Source organism: Leptinotarsa decemlineata, unplaced genomic scaffold (assembly GCF_025532065.1).
Source record: "Leptinotarsa decemlineata unplaced genomic scaffold, Ldec_3_MD MMD2_tig00026307_RagTag_RagTag, whole genome shotgun sequence".
NCBI classification, from domain to species: domain Eukaryota; kingdom Metazoa; phylum Arthropoda; class Insecta; order Coleoptera; family Chrysomelidae; genus Leptinotarsa; species Leptinotarsa decemlineata.
The window spans coordinates 4,025,334-4,049,065 of NW_027412681.1; the positions used below are offsets into that span (position 1 = coordinate 4,025,334).

General features: G+C 34.3%; 1 protein-coding gene across 1 annotated transcript in view; it reads right to left on the reverse strand.

Annotated features, from left to right (window-relative positions):
• Positions 1-22,974, reverse strand: part of LOC111510634 (uncharacterized) — a 44,845-nt gene extending 21,871 nt beyond the window's left edge. The window contains exons 1-2 of the mRNA XM_074181058.1: positions 22,632-22,974; positions 222-383 (exon numbers count right to left, since the gene is read on the reverse strand). Of these exons, the coding sequence (XP_074037159.1) occupies positions 222-383; positions 22,632-22,714 (245 nt within the window). The 5' untranslated portion in view covers positions 22,715-22,974. The remainder of the gene's footprint in view (positions 1-221; positions 384-22,631) is intronic.
• Positions 22,975-23,732: the final 758 nt, after the last annotated feature.

Sequence of the window (23,732 nt, forward strand, 5' to 3'; positions counted from 1 at the left end):
CGTCGTATTTACGGTTTTAGCAAATTTTTTTTTCGTAGTCCCCATTTAAAAAAATTGGTAAAAATATAAAACTTCCCTTAGATGGCCATGACTTCAAATCAAGATGTATTTTTTAATGCTGAACAACTTTTCTAAATAACATTTTCCAAGATTTTCCAAAATAAGGGTACTTTACTCTTGTCTCGAAATCAAATATTCGAAGGCTATTATTTGGCACTCACCTGACATTAGGATTTCCACCATGTTGCAGAATCAAGCGGACCACCTTGACTGTGAAGTCGTTAGAATCGCAACCGATTGCTAGATGAAAGGGAGATATTCCTTTTCTTGGCAGGACAATATTGGGGTCGGCTCCCTTTTCGATCAAAAGGGACTTGACTGCACTGAAACAAAAAAGTTACGGTGTTAGCAAAACGCGTACAGAAATGAAAAATATTTGTGAAAAATGTTTGATTATTACCATGGAAAGTAAACAAAAAGCAGGTCTGATGATATACGAATGATTCTAGGACAGATTACGTTTCTAATATCCATCATAGTAATACCTGAAACATATTTTTGACGAATGTATTCGTCAAAAAATTGCTGAAAACTGTATAAATTGAGGAAGTTGGGTATCTATTTCGAGAAAACATTTTTTTAACACGCTTTTATTAGCTTCACCTGTATGTATGTATGTTTGTTTGTTTGTAAATCTCTTTGCTTGATCTATTCGCGGGCAGATGGCGCTGCACGTAATCTCCTTGATTTTTAACACGTTTTCATTAGCTTCACCTGTATGTATGTATGTTTTTTGTAACTCTCCTTGCTTGATCTATTCGCGGGCAGATGACCTTGTACGTAATCTCCTTGATATATCGACATTATTGCTTGATCTATTCGCGGGCAGATGGCCTTGTACGTAATCTCCTTGATATATCGACATTATTGCTTGATCTATTCGTGGGCAGATGGCGCTGTACGTAACTTCCTTAATATAATTCCAACTCACTCTACATGTATTTCTTCATTTGAAAATAGTATTCTTTATATTGAAATGCACGCCTGCGACTTGGTAACTGATTTTCAGGCTCCCTCCCCGGAATCGGAAAATATCAATGATCGTTTTTCTGAACAATATACGGCTGATTGATCCCAAAGTTTAGATAACCAACTAATATACATGTAACTAGTTATGCTGACGATGTCTCCATCATACATTGTAACAGGGATAAATGTATTGTCGAACAAAATATAATGGAATCTGAAGAATTACTGAAAATATGGAACAAAAGCAACTATCTGACATTAAATCTGGACAAAACACAAAGAATCTCTTTCACACTGAACAATACGATAGCTAATAATGATATTAAGTTATTAGGAGTGCATCTAGACGTCAGTTTAAATTTTTTGTCACACATAAGCCATTTATCCAAACGGTTATCGACGGCAACTTTCATTATTAGACAATTGAAGGGCAAGCTAACTGAAGAATTCATCAGGGTATCTTACTTTTCAATATTTCACGCAGCAATGACGTATGCTATAGTTGTTTGGGGTGCATCAAGTCATACAGCCAAAATTTTTGTCTTGCAGAAAAGAGTTCTAAGAATTATGGCAGGGGTTGATTATAATGATCATTGCAAACCACTATTTAAAAAATTTAAGATACTTACACTTCCCTCTTGTTTCATATATGAATGTTTGATTTATATAAAAAATAAAAATATTCGTGGTGATACCGTCAAATATGAGCAGGTACATGAATATTTCACAAGAGGAAAAAGTGATATAAGACTGCCAAAGCCTAGAACAACTAAGATCAAACAATCATCTCTGTATCTATCGATAAAATTTTTTAACGCTCTTCCTAAGAATCTGAAAAACGAAACGTTGAGTTTGAGCAACTTCAAAAAGAAAGTAAAGAGTATTCTGATCGAGGAATGTTTCTACTCCTTTGAAGAGTATTTCAATTACTTTTCATATCCGATACCCTATTTGTAATCAAGTAACTGAATTTATGTATTTATGAAGTATACAAAGCTATACATATTTGTGTTTGAATATGTTTTTATTGTCTGACAAATGGTGTTGATTGTAATGGATTTTAAATAACTTAATTATTCGCTGTAATTTTCACATTTTTACTTTCTGTTGTAATTGTTTTATGTGACGTATGTATAAACACTTTTGTGTAACAACATGAATAAAGTATCTATCTATCTATCTATAATATAAATATATTTCAAAAAGACTAAAAAACACGCTTTCATAGCATACGAAACTAAAAAATGAAAAATAAATATGGTTTAAGAAACTAAAAAAACACGCTTTTAAAGAACATCGAATTGAAATGTTGAAAATATTTTTTTTAAATAAGCTTAAAACAATAACGAACGAAAAATACTAGTATTATTGTGAAATAAGCGTCGGCCATATTTTTTGTATATCAAGCACCCGTCGCTTTTTTAACAATATTTTGAGTATTTTTCGTTCGTTATTATTTTAAGCTTATTTAAAAAAAATAATATTTCCAAGCTGTTTAAATCTCCTGATTTAACTCCAATCGATTTTTTCTAATCGAAGCTCTTCTCTGAAAAGTAATCAGTCGATTGCAACTTAACTTCCCTTTCGCGATTGTTGATCCCGAATAGCATAGTTACAATCCATATCGAGTAGTTTACTATTAAAATGAATGCATCATTTAATTTTATAACGTCAATAAATCTAAAAATAATCCTCGATTAAAGGCTATTCATAATTCATTAATTGTTTGCATCTAAGAGTGTTTGTTCTTGCTCGATCTTATTGTTGTTTGTAACGAAAGTGATTACAGATTATTCAACATTGTAAGACACTCGAGGACACTCATTGGGAAAAACAAAGTGGGATAAAGAAGCTCATTGACGAAAAAATTGACTGAATCAGTTATATAGTACAAACACGCATACAATAGCTCCTTCAGGCGTTTATTTACTAACTAAAAATCTACATATTCAATGCTTTATACAGGGGTGCGTAAAAGTCCGAAATAAAATTAATATATTTTAAACCAGTATGTTAGGAAAAAACTCTGAAATACGTCACAGTTGATTTCACGTTGTACGAATTTTTGGCAATGAAATGAAATTTTTTTTTCAACCCTTTAGCTGCAACCCTCTCCAACTTTTTTTTTTAAATGAAAACCTATGTCGTGTATGGGCTCTTTGAAAAGTTTGAAAAAAACAAATTAGTGGTGATGATGTACATTGCTCAACAATTGCTACGGATCACCAGTACCTACTTTCTAAAAGTTTACAAATTTTAAGAACAGACCAACCGAGCCAGGCACCACAACAAATTTTATTGATTTATGTGTTAAACTGATAACGTAATGTAGCATCAGCATTCTGTGGATTTTATTTTTTCACCAAAAACTTACACATAAAATTAGTTCCATCCCAAGCAATTGTTGACCAGTGAAACTCGAAAAGAGAAAAAGGTTGTTGCATTTTCTGTACCAAAATTAATGCCCTGATAAGAACAATTGTTTCGACTCAGTTTTAAAATTGTGGCATTTCTGGGTGAAATTGAAAATATGTATGTTTAGTTCATTAATTGGGTACCTTCAAAGTGTTCTTTTTTAATTTGCTAAACAAAAATGGTATTGTCAGAGAGGCAGCGTATCGAAGTCTTGATATTGTTGGGATGTGGGGATAGAATGCGGAGGTCAAAGTGAGGTGTGTACTTTATTTAATGCAAAACATCCGGAAAATCACATTTCCCAGGCTACTGTGAGAAAGATCTTACACAAATTTGAAGAACATGGTACAGTGAAGGATTTGCCCAGTAGTGGCCGGCCACATGTTTTAGACGAATATCAAAAATTGGACATTGCCGTATCTCTGCAGGAAGATCCACATTTGTCAACGGTTTCATTAGCCCAAAACAATCCTGTGTCTAGACGTACGATTGGGAGGTTTTTGAAAACAGAAAAATACCACCCATTTAAGGTATGTCTTGTCCAAGAGCTCTTGGAAGATGACTATGACAGGCGTTTGCAATTTTGTGAGGAAATAATGAGGCGAGTGACGAGAATAATGGGTTTCCACTCAACATACTCTTTTCGGACGAAGCTACTTTTTATTTACATGGAGTAGTTAACAGGCACAACTATCGATTCTGGAGTCAGGAAAACCCACACTGGATATGCGAAGCTCGTACGCAGCGTCCTCAGAAAGTAAATGTATGGGCAGGCATCATCAACAACAGAATATTAGGGCCATACTTTTTTAGGGAAACCTTACAGCTGCACGCTACTTAGACTTTTTACGCTTTGAATTAGTCCCTGCTTTAGCTGTTATGTTTCCCAATGAAGTAGATCCAGATATCCCCACTGAAACCGAGTTCATCAGTTGCTCGGGCAGCTGATCTATAGAGAAATGCTCCAATTCCTGCTCTCTCATGGTCACGGACCATGCAGAGAACGGGATCCGAACTCCTGACAGGCTACATCCAGTACCATTCTGTCATATAGACAATCCAAACTCAAAAGTCCACGGCCTCCCCGTTGTCGGGGGAAGTACAACCGTGGAACGGACAATTTGGGATGCAAACTCCTATAGAGATGCATCCCTATAGAGATGATACAGCTCCTCCCGAGTCCACTTCACTACTCCAAACGAGTAGAGTAAGATTGGAACGGCAAGCATATTTGTTGCACCAACTTTGTTCTTCCTCGACAGTTCCGATGACCAGATCTGTCAAAGTTTGTGCTGATATTTGCCGATTAAAATGGAAAAAATAATAACTTAAACAACTAACACAAACTAATTAAATTGTAGGCTATTTATTGATTTTTTAGAGAAAAAGAAATGAAATTTTGAAACATGATAGAACTAAGTAAAGAGGGATTGGTGGTGAATATTGGTGTGAAATTTACGTCCGCCCTTCAAGGAACCATGACCCGTTTAAAAAATGTGTTACTATAAATTACGCAAAGTGAATAAATTCTTTCTATGAATAAAAAATATCACCAAATCAGCGATTCTTCGAATCGGCCAATAAAACTGATTTTGCTATAAATATCCCGATTTATCGAGTGCAAATTGCTTTATTTTTATTGCAGTGTTTTATAACTGATTACAATTAATTGCTTCGGAGGCTTGTCTTCACGTTTTGATCACGTGTAAATTTGCAACATTTTAGGCATAAGTTTGAGATATTAGAAAATAATTTAGAACAAACAATCCGATATGAATTTATAGATTTGTAGATTCATTTTAGTTCTCAAGCAAACATAATTTTTTTGAATGAACTCTTTTTATGGACTAGGAAAGAGTAAGATGTACCGAAAGAATCTTAAGAATAACATCAGCATACCAAAGAGTTCACAAAATTGCCACCAAATTAATGATATCAAGAGTTAATTATGAGAGATATCGTATGACCTCATCGAATTTTTTATCTTTAGATATTTTTACCTTGTACAAACTGAAAAACATGAAAACTGTAACTGTAAAATGGACAAACATTTTACTTCACCCCGATAAGTTAGTGCGCAAATTCAAAGTATTTTTCACAAAGAAAATTGTTCTATTCATCAGTGATTTGTATATTTGATAATTTTGCCTAACAAAAAAATCAGGAAGTTATAAAAATACTGATATTAACTCAACTGCTCAAACTCAAACTGCTGTTTGAGTAGAGCCTTGAAGATGATAGCACGACCAGCTGTCGAAAGCGCTCGCATACTAACTATTCTTTGTGTAGAAGTACCTGATGCAGTACAAATACAGGCAAATCTACCTAAAGTACCTGAAACACCTGAGTTGAGACGTTCTGACCGTATAAAGAGGCAGTTCAGTTTGAGGAGTGCCTAGAAGATGACAGTACGACCAGCTGTCAAAAGCGCTCGCAGATAATTAATAGAAGATATAAAGCTTCAAATCCTTTTTGCAAAATTCAATATTAAAATTTAAATAAAATAAACAGCTGGTCGTGCTATCATCTTCAAGGCTCTACATATATCTATATATATATATGTATATATATATATATATATATATATATATATATATATATATATATATATACATATATATATATACATATTTACATATACGTACATACATTTATATAAATAATTTTTATATAATAGCCTGAATAGTCAGAGAGACTTATTCTGACACATTTAAACTGAGAAATCAGTAAACAAAAAGAATATATTTTATTTATCCTAGTTTCGTTCCTGAAGTATAAATTTTACAATATTTTCACAGTTTGGCATTGGTCAAGCCATTAATTAAAAAAGGTTGCCCAACTCTTACAAAAAAAACTGAAACTAATAATTTTGTTACCATCTTGCTCCAAAATTTTTGAACTAACTATGTTCTCTCGCCTCCTAGGTTACTTCTCGAGTGAAAAATTATCAAGTCATGCTCAACATAGATACCCCAGAAGGAAATGAATTGAAACATCAACTTATGAATTTATTGTGAAATCTCTGGTTACGAAAATATTTGGGTGTCACTTGGTATAATTCTAGATCTATGCAGAGCAAAAGTATTGACCATACAATATTCTTGGAAAAGTTGGATAGATATGGCATCAGAGCTCCTGCTCACGACTGGATAAAGTCGTATCTTTCATCTTAATACGAACTGAAAGAAGTTCACTGTTAGTAGTTGTCCTTACTAATGAACAGAAGTATATAGAGTTTATATTTCTTTCATAGGTTCCACAATACACCAGTTAATTGGCCTGAATTTTCGAAAAATAAAACATAAAACTGACTATCAAGAAAAAGGAGGATGTTGGTCAAACTAAGCGGAGCGTACTGACGCGTATCAAGGAACATATTTGAAAATTTCAGATGAACCTAGTGTTGCTCAACATGCCTGAGAGAACGACCACATAATTGATGAGAAGTTCTTGACATTGTTGAGATCGGTGAATAACAACATACTTTTAGACGCCTTGGAAATATTAGATTATTATTATTATAGGTATATGTATCCATACCACTTAGGAGAATAGAATGTAGAATAAAGATAGACCGAACATGCTGCATATTGTGATTGATACATTAATTTGTTTCAAGATTTGTTTAACAAAAAAACTTGTTTTGGAACATAGTTCAAAACTTCATTCAATAAGTATAAGTTTCAATTTTGGGTCACTAACTCTTACGAAATAAGATATCTTCGTTTATTTCGAATCTCTTATTGCCAAAAATAAAATCGTGAGCTATCAACCTATTTCATTATCAGTATATTTACAACTGAGTTTGGTTTTGTTTATCGATAATAATAGTGAAAATAGAGCGATCAATGAAATTCGACGCATGAGAAGAGTGAGAAAATGATAAGGTCAACGACCAATTCGCGAGTTATTTCGAAAACGTATTTCTGTTTCATTTTTTTTGACACCACGAGATCCTAATGTGAAATATGCGTGAAAGATTAAATTGGAAGCTAGTAAAAGCTGGCAAGAAGAACCACAGTTTGTTAAATTCAGAAGGAAACTTCTGACAGAGTATACACTGGGAAGAAAGAGGACTGAAACTAGCGTTAGTCAAGAAGCACAATCAAAAATGATTATTATCAAAGTTTCTCTAGGAAAAAAAATATTCAATTATGTGACAAATTCAGAATAAGTTGGATTTACAGACAAGTCATTTTATTGAATAATCTAAAAATTCAATTGAATAATATTTGCAATTTCTTTCCTTACTTGTCCTGTTGAAGCTTTGTGTTTCAGTTTGAAAGTAAATTCCATTTCCACTTCATTAATTTCAATGCACACTATACTGCGAGATTATTATCGCAACTGAGTGCTCTCATCGTCTTCTAACACGCATCTAGTGGGCCAGACCATATCGACGTGTAGAAAGCTTTTCTTACATTTGACAAGTTGTAACTTATTTTAAAATGAAATATTGTGAAGTTAAAACGAAAAGATCTCTATGTATATAAGATTGTTACAAGGGTTTTGTGCGTTTTGTTGTCATGTATTTTTTTAGCTCCATGTCTCAATATTCCATCTTGGTATATACTGCTACTATATCTTGGTATATACTGATCGATAGAGAATTTTGTACTATATACATTGAACCAACGCGCTGCCAAAACAGCCCGAACAATTACCCAGACATTTGGCAATGATAGTGTTACTGAACGCACTGTTCGACGATAGTTTGCGAAATTTCATTTTGAAGATTTTGGCCTCGAAGATTAGCCTCGAAGTGGTCGACCTACAGTAGTCCAGGACGAGGATTTGAGGATTCTGGTGGAGATTGACCCATCACAAACAGCGAGTTAGATGGCGGATGAACTGGGCGTCAGCTCCCATGCGGTTTTTTGATGGTTTAAAACGTATTGGAAAGGTCAAAAAGCTCGAAAAGTGGGTGTCCCACGATTGATTGATTGATAATATGTTTATTGTTCAAGAATAAAATTCTTGTTACAAACACAATGCCATAAATAAATATAAATATAAACACAAAGTATAAGATGTGAGGCGTGCGTTTCCATAACTAATTAGATCCATGTTTCACTAAAATTGAGAAAATGGCGACAATACCTTCTTTGACAGCTTTGACACATGCCTATATAATTGTTGTGGACCAAATCTGATTACTTCCATGATATGGAAAAATAGTACGTTTCCAAAACTAGCTACATTCCCCATAAACACTGTTACAAAAGTGTGTGAATCCCCTGCCGTAAGTGCTGTAAAAAAGGTGCGTAGATCCAATAGTATTATGTTATTCATTACATGCTACGGTTTCAAACCTTGTTAGTTCTGTTCGTATGTGAACGCTTTCTTTACTGTTTACGTACACATACGATTTTTGTCAGTAGTTGTTTGAACGTGAAGCAGTCTTGTTGTGATTTAGTGTGTTTGCGGTTTAAAAATGAAGCTAAGTTTCCAGAGCTCCTTGAGACTAAAGTACAGGTCAAAAAAGAAAAGCTTTTCGATGTCGATGCACCTTTGAAAAAACATTATGGTCCTGATTGGAGAAATGCCGCAGAAGATGATTTGTCATTTTTTGAACGTGTTTTTACTACCATTCCAGATGATGATAATAATTCTGACGCAAATGTTGTTCCAGATGAGTTAAATATTACAGAAGATGAGGACAAATTTAAAACATTAAACATTTTGAACCTGTTTTTGCTTAAATGAAAGACTGTATTTTTGTTTTGAAAGTTGAGTTGAATAAACACTATTTTTGCATCACATAAGTCTTTTTCAACTTCTTAACCATTTAATCCTACTTTTATTTTCAAATAACTCAGCAAAACATTCTCTAATATTTGTTTGCTGACCGTATATTAGTTTTAAAGGTCAACCTACAAATAACAAATCAGTCACACAGACCTACTTGATTTCCAAATTAAAGGTATCAGAAAAGCTGGATTTTCTCGAAATCATTTCTGATGGATTTAACAAGTTTTGGAAACGGGCGCCTCATGTGAAGTATAAGTGTATAAAATATAAATGATTAAAATATAAATGATTAAAATAAAATATAAACTATATATACATACATATGCAAAGGTTACATGCCAAGAACTAGGACAACGAATAAAAATATGTTTTTCACACACAGTACAATCGCAGTTTCATCACATTCTGAATTACAGAGCATCGTCAAAATATTCTTGTAGGTCATAATAGGCTTTATCACTTGATACTTTTGTACATTTCTTTCTGAATAAGATAAAAGGAGTATCCTTGATTTCATTAGGAAGTTTATTGTATATTCTGATTCCATTATATATCAACGAGTTTTGAACCAAACATGTTTTTGGAATTGGTAGACTCAGTTCATTTGACCGTCCTGTGTGGTATGTGGCTGTAGCTGTAGATTCATAGTTCTCCTTTTTTTATATATAATTGACACGGTTTCCAATATAAATATTGAAATAACCGTAAGGATTCTACGTTCTCGAAAAAGGGGTTCACATGAATCCGGCCATTTCGCTTTACATGAGTACCTGATAGCCCTTTTCTGCAAGACAAAAACCGACTGCATTAGTTGTTTACTGCAAACACCCCTAAAGGGTATACCATACCTTAGATGAGAGTCTATTAAGGCATAGTACACTACTTTCGCTTTTCGCTGCAGCAAACCCCAGTTCTTTTGAGATGTTTCTCAGTGCGAAACATCCTGATGCCATTTTGTTGATGAGTGCAATATGCTGAGAGAATTTTAAATTTTCATCTAAGTAAATTCCCAAAAATTTCAAAGTGGAGTTATTTTTTATTGTGTTATTGTCTAGGCGGATATCAAGTATGTTACACTTGAATGCTAATATATTTGTTTTGCTGGTATTCAATGATAGAAGATTCGAGTGAAACAAATTCTTCACTTTTTTCATGTCTTGTCTATTTTTGTCCTTGTCATGCCACACTAATGTGGTGTCGTCAGCAAATAAGGTAAAGCTTCCTGTAATCGATATGTTGGTCAAATCATTAATGTATAACAGAAACAGTATAGGACCTAACAGAGAGCTTTGAGGTACTCCACAATTTATCTCTCCAACGTCCGAGTTAGATGACGTTCTTACAAATTGTTCTCTGTCAGAAAGGTATGAACTAATTCAAATATGACTCTTGTCCCTAAAATCATATCTTATGAGTTTCCGAAGCAATATGCTGTGATTGACACAGTCAAAAGCTTTGGATAAGTCACAAAGCACTGCTGTAGTAACGTCCCCGCTGTTGATTTTATTGTACACCTATTGCAGTACTGTTGGTATAGCTTCACTTGTACTCTTGAAATTCTGAAATTCATACTGATGTGCACTTAATATCCCCTTACTGATAGAAAATTCCATTATTCTTTTTTTTACCAGTTTTTTTATTATTTTTGCTAAGGTTGGGATGAGGGATAAAGTTTGCTGGATCTTCATTGTTGCCGCCTTTATGGAGACGAAATACAATCGAGGTTTTGAGAATTGAACGATCAACACAAAATCACGGTTCGAAGTCTGTTCTTCTTTGCTTTTGCACGACCAGAACAATTCTTTTTTGGATCGAATAGTCACGGATCGTCAATTGAAATGAAAAGTGAATCTTCTACGACAACATGAGACGTTCAGGACACAGGAGACCGATGAGCCTCCCAGGCACTTCCAAGCCCAAACTCACCAAAAAACATGGTTACTGTAGGTTTTTTTTTGATTCCTTGGTAACTGTTTGACTTGCCCATTTAGTCCAAGTCTCTAGAAAGCACTGCAGCCTCTTGGGCTGATTGCGTTTATTCTCTCATCTTTTCATGATACCCATTCCATCAGTCTCGTTCCCTGTACTAGTTTGTACCTGTTCCGTGTTGGAGGTTCGTCATATTCTCCTGGACGTAATTTTGTACGTCCATATATTGCCTGCCTCCTGTGATTCAGTGCCTCACATTCGCATAAGATGTGTAGAGCTGTTTCCACCCCTTCGTTGCATCATCTGCAGCTGAGGTCTCCGTTGTACAGCCCCATTTTATTCAGGTGTCCTCTAAGCGGACAATGGCCGGTTAGTAACCCTGTGATTATTCTGAGCCGATCCCTACTGTATTGAAGGAGTTCTTCGGGTCTTTTCTCGGACGGTTCCCCAATGAAGGTTCTACTGTATTTGTTGCCAGGTACTTTCGTCCAGTACTCTGTGTGATTCTGTTTACTGTGAACCAACTTCTGGAATATCATTTATTGTAACCACAATGACATACTGAAAAGATTCCAGTTGATGCTACGATTTTGAGCTTGTCGAATCTTCAAGGTGCAAGATTTCTAATTTGATGACCACAGCAACCTTCATATTTGAGGGTATTTGTAAGCGAGCTATGCCTGACGATACATTACACTCCACCATGCAGGGTTTTTTCCTCTGGCTTGTATGAATCGTCATTTGAGCGTGTGCTTTTACTGATCTGCTCAGAGGGAGTTTGTTTCATCTTCTGAGGCAAATTCTGCTTCTGCTGCTCATGTAATCATGAGATATTTCGCTCTAGATGAGGCGATAGATCGTTTTCCGACTACACCACCAGCTTTTTAGGTGGAGGGACAGTTGGGGTCGTTTTTCGCCTATCTTTTCTGTAGACTCAGGGTCTGATTTTTTGGTTATTTTAAGGTCCATAAAGGGTCCCATGAATAGCAAGAGAAACGAGGCAGTGTTCCGCATTGAGCGGGCTTTTCGGCACATATGACGGGTGTTTCGTTGAGCTCTTGAAATTTAAATAAAACAGTGTATGTTATTCGTTCGGAAGATCTATTGATGACATTTTGAATGAAATATAACATCGTTCAAATATCCGTCATGACTTCTCTGGGTGGATCACATCCTAAAAGTCCAATTTTCCATGATTCTGTAGCGCATAAATCACGCTGAATTTGACCGATGGCTTTGAGGAGCGCTTTGGTTTGTGGCATATTCGCATTTACCTGCAACTCGAAGAACCTCACAAGAAAAAGTCCAATGGGGTCAAATCGAACGTACTTGGAGGCCAGTTTAAATCTCCTCCACGTGAGATGACCATGCCCTCATATCGCTAGAGCGGAATATTCGATGTGGCATGAGCTGTGTGGCATGTAGCGCCGTTCTGTTGAAACCACATGTCGTTGGTGTCCATATCATCCAATTCAGGCCAAAAGAAATCGGTAGTCATCAGCCTATAGTGCTAGCCGTTGACAGTGATGGCTTGGCCAACGTCGTTCTTGAAGTAATATGGACCAATGACGCCGCCAGCCCAAAATCAAAGTCAAAATATGCTTTATTGTCTGAAGATTAACATCTTATTGACAAAGCTTGGTCAAAATAATTCTAGAAATAAATTCACACATAGTAGTTTCGCTACTTGTCAAGTTATAATTATTCGAGTAATGTTCTCGAAAACTATACACTATAAAATAATATACATTGGCAGGTAGTTGTTGAATAAAATTTCAGGTAGTTATTGAACATATGTACAAAGAACAAAAAAATAACAAAAACAATCAGTATTCACATAGCACAATACATCACTTGCATGAATATAGCCAATAAGAGTTTATTTGGAAAGTTTTCAATATTGATTACATAAAACGAGTCAGCCACAAGTCTAATCAAAATGTATCTTGATAGTACACTCTGATGAATTATAATAGGCTCTCTCACAAAAAAATCCTTCAAAACTTCCCTAAAGTTTACGTTATTGCACGCAAATTTCAGAGTTGATGAAAGGTGATTGAACATTTTAAACCTATTATAAATGAAAGAGTCTTTAATGAGGGAATATTTTGGAGTGGGCAAATTAAAGTCGTTTCTTTGTCGAGTGGCGTTTGTGTTAATTGAAAATCGATTTTGATTTTTTGCTATGAGACATATAGTTTCAATAATAAAAATAGATATTACAGTGAGGATTTTCTTTTCCTTAAACAGTGGTCTGCAAGAATCTCGTGGTTTTGCTTTACACAGAAAACGTACAGCTCTTTTCTGTATAACTAAAATTGATTGTAGTGTTTCAGAAAGGAATTCCATATCGAAGATGAGATTCTATGAGACAATGAGTGATATATTACTTTGGCAGCAGCAAATCCCAACTCATAATATGTCAGCCTCACAGCATAAGACCCTGAGGATAACTTTGATTTGAGACTCTTGATATGGTCTTCAAAATTCAAATCACTGTTAATGGATAGTCCCAGAAATTTCGTTAACAAAGACGTTGTCAATTTGTAAATTGCCGATGGAACATTTGAAGCAAAGTACGTTCGTTTTAAAGATATTAAAACTGAATATCATAATTAATTACTGTTTGAAGTTCAGCGGGATTTTGATCATGCCATAAAATTGTAGTATCGTCAGCGAATAGTGTGAACTCTCCTTTAATATCAATAGATGTCAGATCATCCTTACCGAACAGTGATTTTTCCGGGATACGTTGGACTCTTTTTTTTTAAATTATAGTAAAATATTTATTGATTTCTTCAGGACATCCTAATATATATACATTATTTCAAAAATATATAAATAAATGATATATAAATAACAAAAATGATATGATAGAAGATAAAAAAAAGAAACTCATTTTTCAATGATTCCAGAATGTTTTCAACATGAGGATGTACATAACAAATATATTACAAAACAGAAAAAATAATATCGGGGATGAGATTTTTATGAAGTTCATGAGTTTTTTTTTTAATTGGAAATCATTTATTGAATCTTTCAACGAAAGTGGGAGTTTGTTATACTCATTCAAACCTTTATAAAGTAAAGACTTCATCGTACTAGTCAAATTAGTTCGAGGAAGGTGGAATTTTTGGGAGCTACTCGCTCTTGTTAAGTGGTTATGGATATGAGATTTATATATACAGAATTCTTCAAAATAAGTTGGAAGCAAGTTATGTATTAGTTTGAAAATGAATATCATTGATAACTCGTACAGTCTCTGGGAAACAGACAGCTTCTGCAATGCACATAACATGTTTTTTCTACACCCGTACTCTAACAATACACTTATATGACCATAATCCGTTTCATAATGATATCCATTATGATACAGATTTTTCATAACGATACAGATTATCAACCAATAGAAACCCATAATTTTTCAATCAAGAATCCTGTTCCTTTGTTTGTCCTAGATTCTAACCTAAGTAACTAATTGCTTTATTTGTCAAAATCAGTTTTCATATTACCTACCTATATTATCAAAATGTCTGAAAACAGCGATATAGAAGGAATACCATCGACTCCAATATTTTTAAAAGATCAGATTAATTACAGTTGTTATATTCAATATAAATATAATTAGAATCTTTATAGTTTTCATATATCCATGATAATACCATTAAGTTTGTGTTTTTTTAAAAAAATATGAGTTAATTACTGTAAATGTGTTCAATACAAATATAATATTTATAGTTTTTCATTATTTATCTCGTTTAGAAAAAATAGCGTATGCAACTCTCATGTAATGGTTATTAATACACTCGCATATACCATACAAAACTCGCTCGTTTCGTATCCCGGTTAATGCTCGTGTCTTAATAACCATCATTACATGATCGTTGCATAATTTACTATAATATACTGGAATACCTATTCACTGGAAAATAATCCTCATTCCACGATTCTGTAACTTTTGTAAAGCCGATACGATTACATAATACAATTATATAATGTAATTTTTGAGTACATTGAAAGCTGATATGAAATTCTTGGGAGAAAAATATACTTTTTTAGTAATTTTTCTGTATAAATAATCAAAATGAGCATGAAGAGATAAACGATTATCCACCATTGTTTATTGATGGGTGATAGCTTATAACCAGTTGATAAGATCATATATTTTGTTTTCGAGATGTTGAGTTTTAGTTTATTGCGATTCACGTACTTGAAAAAATGTCTTAGTTCATTATTCATTTGATCAGCTAGTGTTTCTATATTATCTCCTGAAATTGATAACAAACTGTCGTCTGCAAAAAGGTTCATAAAATCACAACAATGGATGGTATCTATATCATTCAGGTATATTAAAAATAATATAGGTCCCAAAACACTCCCCTGAGGTACCCCGAAAACAACATCGCGAAATGATGACACTAAATATTTTATTTTGGTATCTTGGAACTCAGGTGGATTGGTATCGCCTAAATTCGAAAAATTCCTTTCAAAAATGAGCCTCGTCGCTGAAGATGAGTTTTCAATGAAAATTAGGATCAGTTATCAACTGCTCCAGAGCTCCTTCAGCTCCTAAGAAAGTTGAATTTTGTACCGATGCAGGCTCAAGTCACGACGCAAAATTCGCCAAGTTGTGTTCTGCGAAAGGCCGAGATCTTGTGAGCGACACAAAATCGATCGCCTCGTATTCTCCTGCCCACTCTCACAGACAGCGGCGATGTTTTCGGAAAATCTTACGTTTCGTCAAGGTACGGGTGTTGGTCGACCGTTTACTGAACCAGTGGACTCAAATTCATCCAGCACATTGCGAACAGTCCTCTCGGTTGGACGATTATGGCGACCGTGAAATGAGCGAAGCGCGCGGTACGTTGCCCGAACAGAACATCCATTTTCATGAAACAATTTGATTATTGGCACGTGTTGTTGAATGATATATCCGTCCATAGTGACTTGCCAAAACAGACTTAATAAATGACAACTAATTTGATGGATGTAGCCTCAACAGTTGTCAAAGTTCGGAAGCTCCTGTTGGAAGAAAGAACCTAACTTAACCTAACCTAACCTCTTAGAATGAGACTGTCATCTAGGAAGATTCCTACCTCCACGTGGCAGGGGGTTTCTTACGCCTGCAGTGGTAGTAATAAAAGTTTTTTCAACATATTTTTTACTGTTATTTTATCGTTAATAAACATGCAAATACCAACACTGTTGATTATTTTCCTTGCCAGAATGATATCTCACACTTTTCTGTCTGTTCTACAGAAGGCCTCCAAGCCTAGAGACGCCATCGATACTGAAACCCCCCAATCCCCGTGATGGAACAACAAGCTGATGCAACTCGAGCAAAATCCATTTTATGACGTCCCTTCTTTAGAATTTCGGATAAGCCTCAATTCCACATTGCGTACTTTCATTTTTTCGAACGCTATCTAGGCAGGCCTTATCTACGACAAATGAAGTTGTGATCCAATATCTGCAACACGATCATTTTGAAAAATCAGTCGAGACACGATTCTTAAACACATTGTGATCTCTTATTTACAATAGTGACCTCAAGATTAAATTCTTTGAAAATAGATTTATTTTTCGATTGTAATCGCGATTGGGATTCATTCTCGATTGAGGCGTACCAAAAAATTTCGATAGTTATACAAGAAGTTCATTTTTAGGTCGACGAGTTGGTGGCTTAATTAAGAAAAGGTTGGTTTCAAACATTTTGTCCGTTTTTATGAGCCTAATTTGAACTTTCACCAACGTAACACAAGTCGAATAATTCCCTCAGCATTAAAATTGCGTGCTCGGGATTCGATGAAGTCGACGAAGGCCACTTTTGCCTGGTCAGGATCAGCGAAGGTTTTACTAGTGAGAAAGTTACGCTGAATTCGTTAAATTTCCGGAAGATGATTTGTTAAACGTGCGGACATGCGTTTTTGTGAAGCAGATTCGGACCCAATTTGGGGTACATATCGTCGATTTCCTGACAATAGGACTCTGCTGTGACGGTTTGTTTCGGTTGCACAAGCCACAAGGATCATTTTGGTTGCGCAAAAGCAAAGAAGAACAGACCTGGAAACGTGACAATTTCTGTAGATCGTTCAAATCGTGGGGCACCCACTTTTCGAGCTCTTTAACATTTCCAACGTTTCAAACCATCAAAAACCGCATGGAAGCTGACGACCAGTTTTTCCGCCGTCCCACCAGGTTTCTCAAATCCTCGTCCTGGATTACTTCAGGTCGACCACTTCGGGGCATTAACATTATCATTGTCAAATGCCTAGTTAATTTTCAGGCTGGCCAGATTTTGTGATGAATGCGGGAAACTTAATTTCGAGGTACTTTTTGTAGTATCAGAAGGACTCAATTTTGATATTCAATGATATCCACAGGAAGGGGTCTTATCACCCCTTCTTTGGAACATAGTTCTGGATTCCCTGATTTATCACCTCATTAATAATGGATTCTACACAATTGCATATGTAGATGAAATAGTTATCTTGCAGATCCGCAAATTTGTGAACACACTGTTCAATAGAGCGCAGGATGGACTCAAATTAATAGAAACATGGTGTAAGGAACACTCACTGTCGATCAATCCCAAGAAGACTGATGAGAAGATCTGATCCACCAGGAAAAGAAGTTTATCGAGCCTAAAATCTCCCGAAATCTGCAAAAGCAAACTTAACTTCTCTTAAGAGGTGAAATACCTTGGTACTACCCTCGACAGTTCCAGCTAACATAGAACTCTTACCTACAGAGTAGAGCAATAAAATAATGATAAAAAACTTTTGAAACAAGCTTTAATTTATGTGCCCTAAAAAGATCAAAATGAAATTTCAAATCACATCAACCACATTCATTTATGCCTTTACAGAATTGAAATTATAATAAAAGCTTGTCGCGATAACTTATAAATTTGTAATTGAAATTTTGTAATTAGGTAGGCACCTATCAAACTTGTGAGCAATTCATAATGTTTGTAATTAAATAAAAGTGCAGAGAATGCTTAACATGTGGAACTTTAACCTTGAATAACTTTTTTGCACACATAGGATTTATCGGGTTTGAAATTTATTGTAATACCTAGTAGTCAGAATGTTTCTTAATTTAAATTTCATCTTACTGAATATGTAGAGATTTCTTCTAGGCATCGCGACAAGCTTTTATTATAATTTCAATTCTGTGAGGTCATAAATGATTGTGGTTAATGTGATTTACCATTTTATTTCGATCTTTTTAGGGCACTTAAATAAAAGCTTGTTTTGAAAGTTTTTTTATCATTATTTTATTTTATATTTTTTAGTTTCAATTGATGGTTATTGATCAATACGAAAGTCCATCTATAAATCGGAGAGTCCTTCAACAGAAAAACTTAAGGAACTCAAGAAACTTAATGACGCCCATCTCACCAAATTACACAAGTCATGGTATGCCTCTTGCGCCTGTTGCTCACATTACGTGATGGACCCTCTTACTCTGGGAACTTACAGGGTGTTAGGTAATAATATTTTTTTTACAATGCAAATATGGGTTCTTACAACCTACTACACCATTTATTGTCTTCTTTTCAGGGTCGGGAAGTAGGTATTTAATGGTAAAAGCTTGATTTAATTTTTTTTCTAGAAATATATTTTTTTATTGAAGCCAACCGTGGATGTGGCATCTATTTCATGGTGGGCCTACCAACTGCCTATCATAAACGAATGCATATACAAAATTTCGTGTCCCTGCTATTTACCGTTGAGGCGATCTCTCGTACGGAGCCGATCCTGGCAGCAGCATCAGGTCACATTTATGATTAACATACATTGTCATCGGTTCTGGACCAGCATGCAAAGTTTCAGGTCAATCGGATACCGGGAAGTGAGTCAAATCAAACTTGCAAGATTTGTTAACATACATACAAGTCAAGTTAAATAAAAGCTTTTAAAAAGAGCAAATGTGGCTCATGAGCAATGTCGGAGAACAATGGGTCGCACAAGGGGTCTATCACCCCGTGTAGTCACCTGGATCTACACTGCAATAATAAGACCTATGTTAACGTACGCCATTGCATGGGACCGAAAGTTCGGGAGTCATCGTCAATAAGAGAGTGTGTGTTCGGCGAGTCTTGGCCTACACCTGCCGATATAAAGGAGATGTTTCCTAGTCCACCTTCATGGAAAGGACAGGATGGACGATGGCCTAGGAGGATGTACAATGGGTCACATGAGGCCTAAGTGCTGTGGACCTTCATTCATCCTCCCTACTCTACAGATACTGAAGTTGAAATAATATTTTTTTTATTAAAGGACCAAAGTGGGCATGTCTTGCGAGAGCTAAAGCACTCGTTTTAGGACGTATGTTTACCCCTCTGGGACAGTTATAAATATTGGTCCTACAGTTCCGGAAGGTAGGACTATTTTTTTTAAATTTCCACCTCTTTCTGAATCTGTTTTCAAATTTGAAAACATCAGATAATTTTCGAGTTATTTTCAAAAATCCGAACCCCATATATTTCAGTTAATTATTTTTGCAATTTTTGTAAGTGGCACTTGAATTTTTTCAAAATTGGGCAAACAATAATTTTTACTATTCACAGAATGACCTTCAAGTATCAAAAATTGTATCAACCATTATCGATAATCATTTGAAATACAAATTATCATTAACTAACATTGATTTAATTGATGATTTTGAAGTCCTGACCGGAAACTATAGACTAAATAATGAACAAATAATCATTTCGGCGAGTGAGGAATTTGTGGATATAATGAAAACAATTTCCAATATGGACCAATATCATTAATTTGTTATATGCTAATACTGAAAAAAGGTTATCACGCATACAAACTTTGGAACAATAGTAGTTCAAACTGGATCATACTCGTTGTAGAAACGGAGTTTCACAAAATCAGCACTTTAATCGAGTTTTAAAATAAAATTTCGAGAATAAAGTCAAAATTTCAAAATTAAAGTCAAAATTTCGAAACTAAAGTCGAAATTTTGAGATTAAACTCGAAATTTAGGAATTAAAGTCGAAATTTTGAGTTTCAAGTCTAAGTTTCGAAATCAAACTCGAAATTTTAGGAATAAAATCGAAATTTCGGTATTAAAGTTGAAATTTCGAGTTTTAAGTCAAAAATTCAAAATTAAAGTCAAAATTTCAAGACTGAAGTTGAAATTTTGAGATTAAACTCGAAATTTCGGGATTGAAGTTGAAATTTCGCGTTTCAAGTAAAAATTTCGAAACCAAAGTCAAATTTCGTGATTAAAGTCGAAAATTTGAGAATAAACTAGAAATTTCGGGATTAAAGTCGACTTTTTGAGTTTGATGTCAAAATTTCGAGATTGAAGTTGAAATTTCAAGATTAAAGCCGAAATTACGAGTTTGAAGTCATAATTTCGAAATGCCTCAGCCTCCAGATTTCACAGATTTCATCAAAAGTGAAATTTCCATCAATACTATAAGTATCTTTTGGAAGATAGTTGTTTCCTCTGGATTGTATCTGCAAAAAAATCTGTGCATGATCTACACATCTTTGTGCAGAAGTAAAAATCAAGGAGGCTTTATCGCCCCCCCCAAAAATAGAAACATCAATCAAAATTGAATTTAATGACTAAAAATGTCTTATTACATGACACCTTTTCATTGAAGAAATAACTTGATGAGAAATAAAAAAAAAATTGAAGATGTGATGAAAATTTTTATACAGGGTTATTCTAAATTTCACGCCATATTTCACGGACAAACTCATATGCCTTTTTCTCGTAAAATGATAAAGTACGACGAAGGTCATGTGCTCGCCTGAAATTTAGTCGTTCCAGTTATACAGGGCTTCATGAAGTTGAACAATGAAATACATTTTTTCGTTGTAGTTGAATGAATCTCCACAAAACGACTATGAGCTGGCATGAGCTTTTTTCAGTGGTGTGGTTGGTACTGTGCTTTTGAACAGAGGCGTTCCAGCAGGGTTATAGCTTAGATTTCCCAGCTATTTTTAAATTTTTTGTACAAGATTATATGGAAACTGAATAAACATTGACTATGAAAAAAAAACCATAGTTTTAACGGAAATTTAGGGAGAACTGAAACTTTTCAAATGGGAGTACCCACTAAGAATCAATCAAAATAACTAACATCTCTACTCTACTATCGAGTATTATTATATAGGTAGGTATAAGAATAGGTATATACATGAATTGATAATTTTGAAACATGTGAAACAAAAAAATTGAATAGACCATGAAAAAATAGTTTCATATTTAAATTTCACGTTTACTACGGTACAAATAGTGTTACCTACATTAAATAAATAAAGAAAAATCATTTAATATTTAATTGAATAACTTACGAGAGCCCATAAATGAATTCAGTCACATTCAGTATAAATTCATATACATTTAGTAGTTTTGATAGATCCTCATAGGAAGTAGATTTATAGGAATAAAAAAGTCTTGAAAAGAAATACTATCTCATGAATATTTTGGGTACAATCAAAGACTGAACATTTCTGAACAAATATCACAAATTATTGATCTTAACACCAAAAGGTGGCAGAGTTAGTCATAGTTTTGAGTTTTAGTATGTTCTTGGCTTGAGCAATCCACACTTACCTACTGGTTAGTTTGTCCAATTTAATATCTTAAAGAGAGTTGCATTCATTTATAATGTCGAGTGAAATTTTTCGAGTTTATTATGCAAGTATGATGTAAGAAAACGAAAATATTACAAGTTTTACATTGATTAAGATTACATGCGATAAAAGAACTCATTGAATAAGACCTGCTGCATCTCTTTTCAAGATCATCTTATATAAAGCAATATTTGATTTAGTTTTGAGCACAAAATGTTGATCATGCATTTTTCTCTACTAATTTATGCTTAGTATTGTAAACCCTTTCTGAATAATATTTGTTCCTACTAATTGTTTTGATTATTTTTTCACAGCAATACGATGTCTTGATTTCTTAAAAATTAGTGAATACAACTGCTTTAAATGCAAAATCTTTAACGTCACAGTTTTCTCTTTTCTGGAGTCCTCAGAAATGAAAATTGATTTGATATTTCATCACTGATAAAAACACTTTGTATATTATTCTTTCTAGCAGTATAGTGTTGAATTGAGCGTAAAAATGTCCCCTTCAAGTTTTGAAAACTGTCAAGTTGATTGAAAAAAAAAAACACAAAGGGGTGCTTTCTCTAGTGATTTTTAAAATGTTTTTCCGTTCTTTATACTTCCCGAAAAAACTGTTGAACATTGGCAGAAAAATAAATTTCATTAAAAAATGTAAAACCCACTTATTGATTTTGTTCGGAATCAGAATCGAAGAAAAAAAAAGATCGAATGGCCTACTTTTTTATCAGATCCTTTGAAACACAACCTTATTTTACAATCAAAAATCCTAATTTCACGAATGAACAATCCCAGTTTTGCGATTGAAAAATCCGACCATTAGAAGCAAGGCAAGCCTCTGAATCTCTGTACCTCAGGGCTATTTTAATAAAAAATAAATACATCTGAAATACTTACCCTAAGTTATTGTCCTCAATACTATCGTACAAGAGCGATGACAAATAAAATTCTCTTCGATTTTTACCACGATATATGCTCATTGTCACATAATCCAACACAAAAAAAGGTTCTCAAAACCAGTAAAAAACTGGTAAAAAAGTCCACGAAGTAGGTACAAAAGATTTAAAAATGTTCTATTATATTTTCATATCGAATGTTTGACGAAGTGATTCCCTCTTTTTCTGTCAACACAACACTAATTGGACACAACTGACCAATCCAACGACTAAATTGAAATACGATTAAACATAAAATAAACACAACTTTGCAGGTTAGCTTTTTAAAAGGAACGAATTGAGGGGACATGGTGAAAAGCGCATGCCCAAATTGCTAGTGTCATCTACTACAAAGAAGTTGAATCACAGAATAGTAAAGTTGAGTCAATCTCGAGTCATGAATAATAGACGAGAGATTCAGTGACTTGTACGTTAGGCGATTTTTTTAAATTCAGTTTTAAATTTCTAATTGATAAATTTAAGAACTCGTCTATAGAGGAGTACATTGGACATGCACACATTTTGTTCACGAAGTATGTTCTTTTATATTCAAAAAACATGATTCGTGAATTGAGCGAAAAACTCTCAGAGTTCTATGACAGACTTTCGATGAGTCAATAAATTTGGAAATTTTGGAAGTTGATTTTCAATACCTAATTTCATAGTTCGTCGAGTGAGTTTGAATTAAGGGATACTGAACACAGAATAATACCTCGAAGAAATATACATCGACAATAACTACTCAGATTACGCGAAATGTAGTTTTTGATAAAATAAGTAAAAAAATATTCGTGATGGATTAATTCACTTTTCAGTATTTTTCAAGAAGGTTCCTCATTGTCAATTCGTAAGTAATAAAATTAAAAAAATAATTTGATGCTTACAACCAACCTACCTCTAGATGACGTTGCTTATATTTTTCGAAGGTTACCAAATTTTTGGATTTATTCCAAAAATAATTACTTAAGGCATGCGTCTGGAAAGAATGGCCTGATATTCAGCTTGATAGCAGGGTTGCCAGATATTTGGAAAAATCTCCATATTTTGTGAGGTTACAAAAGAT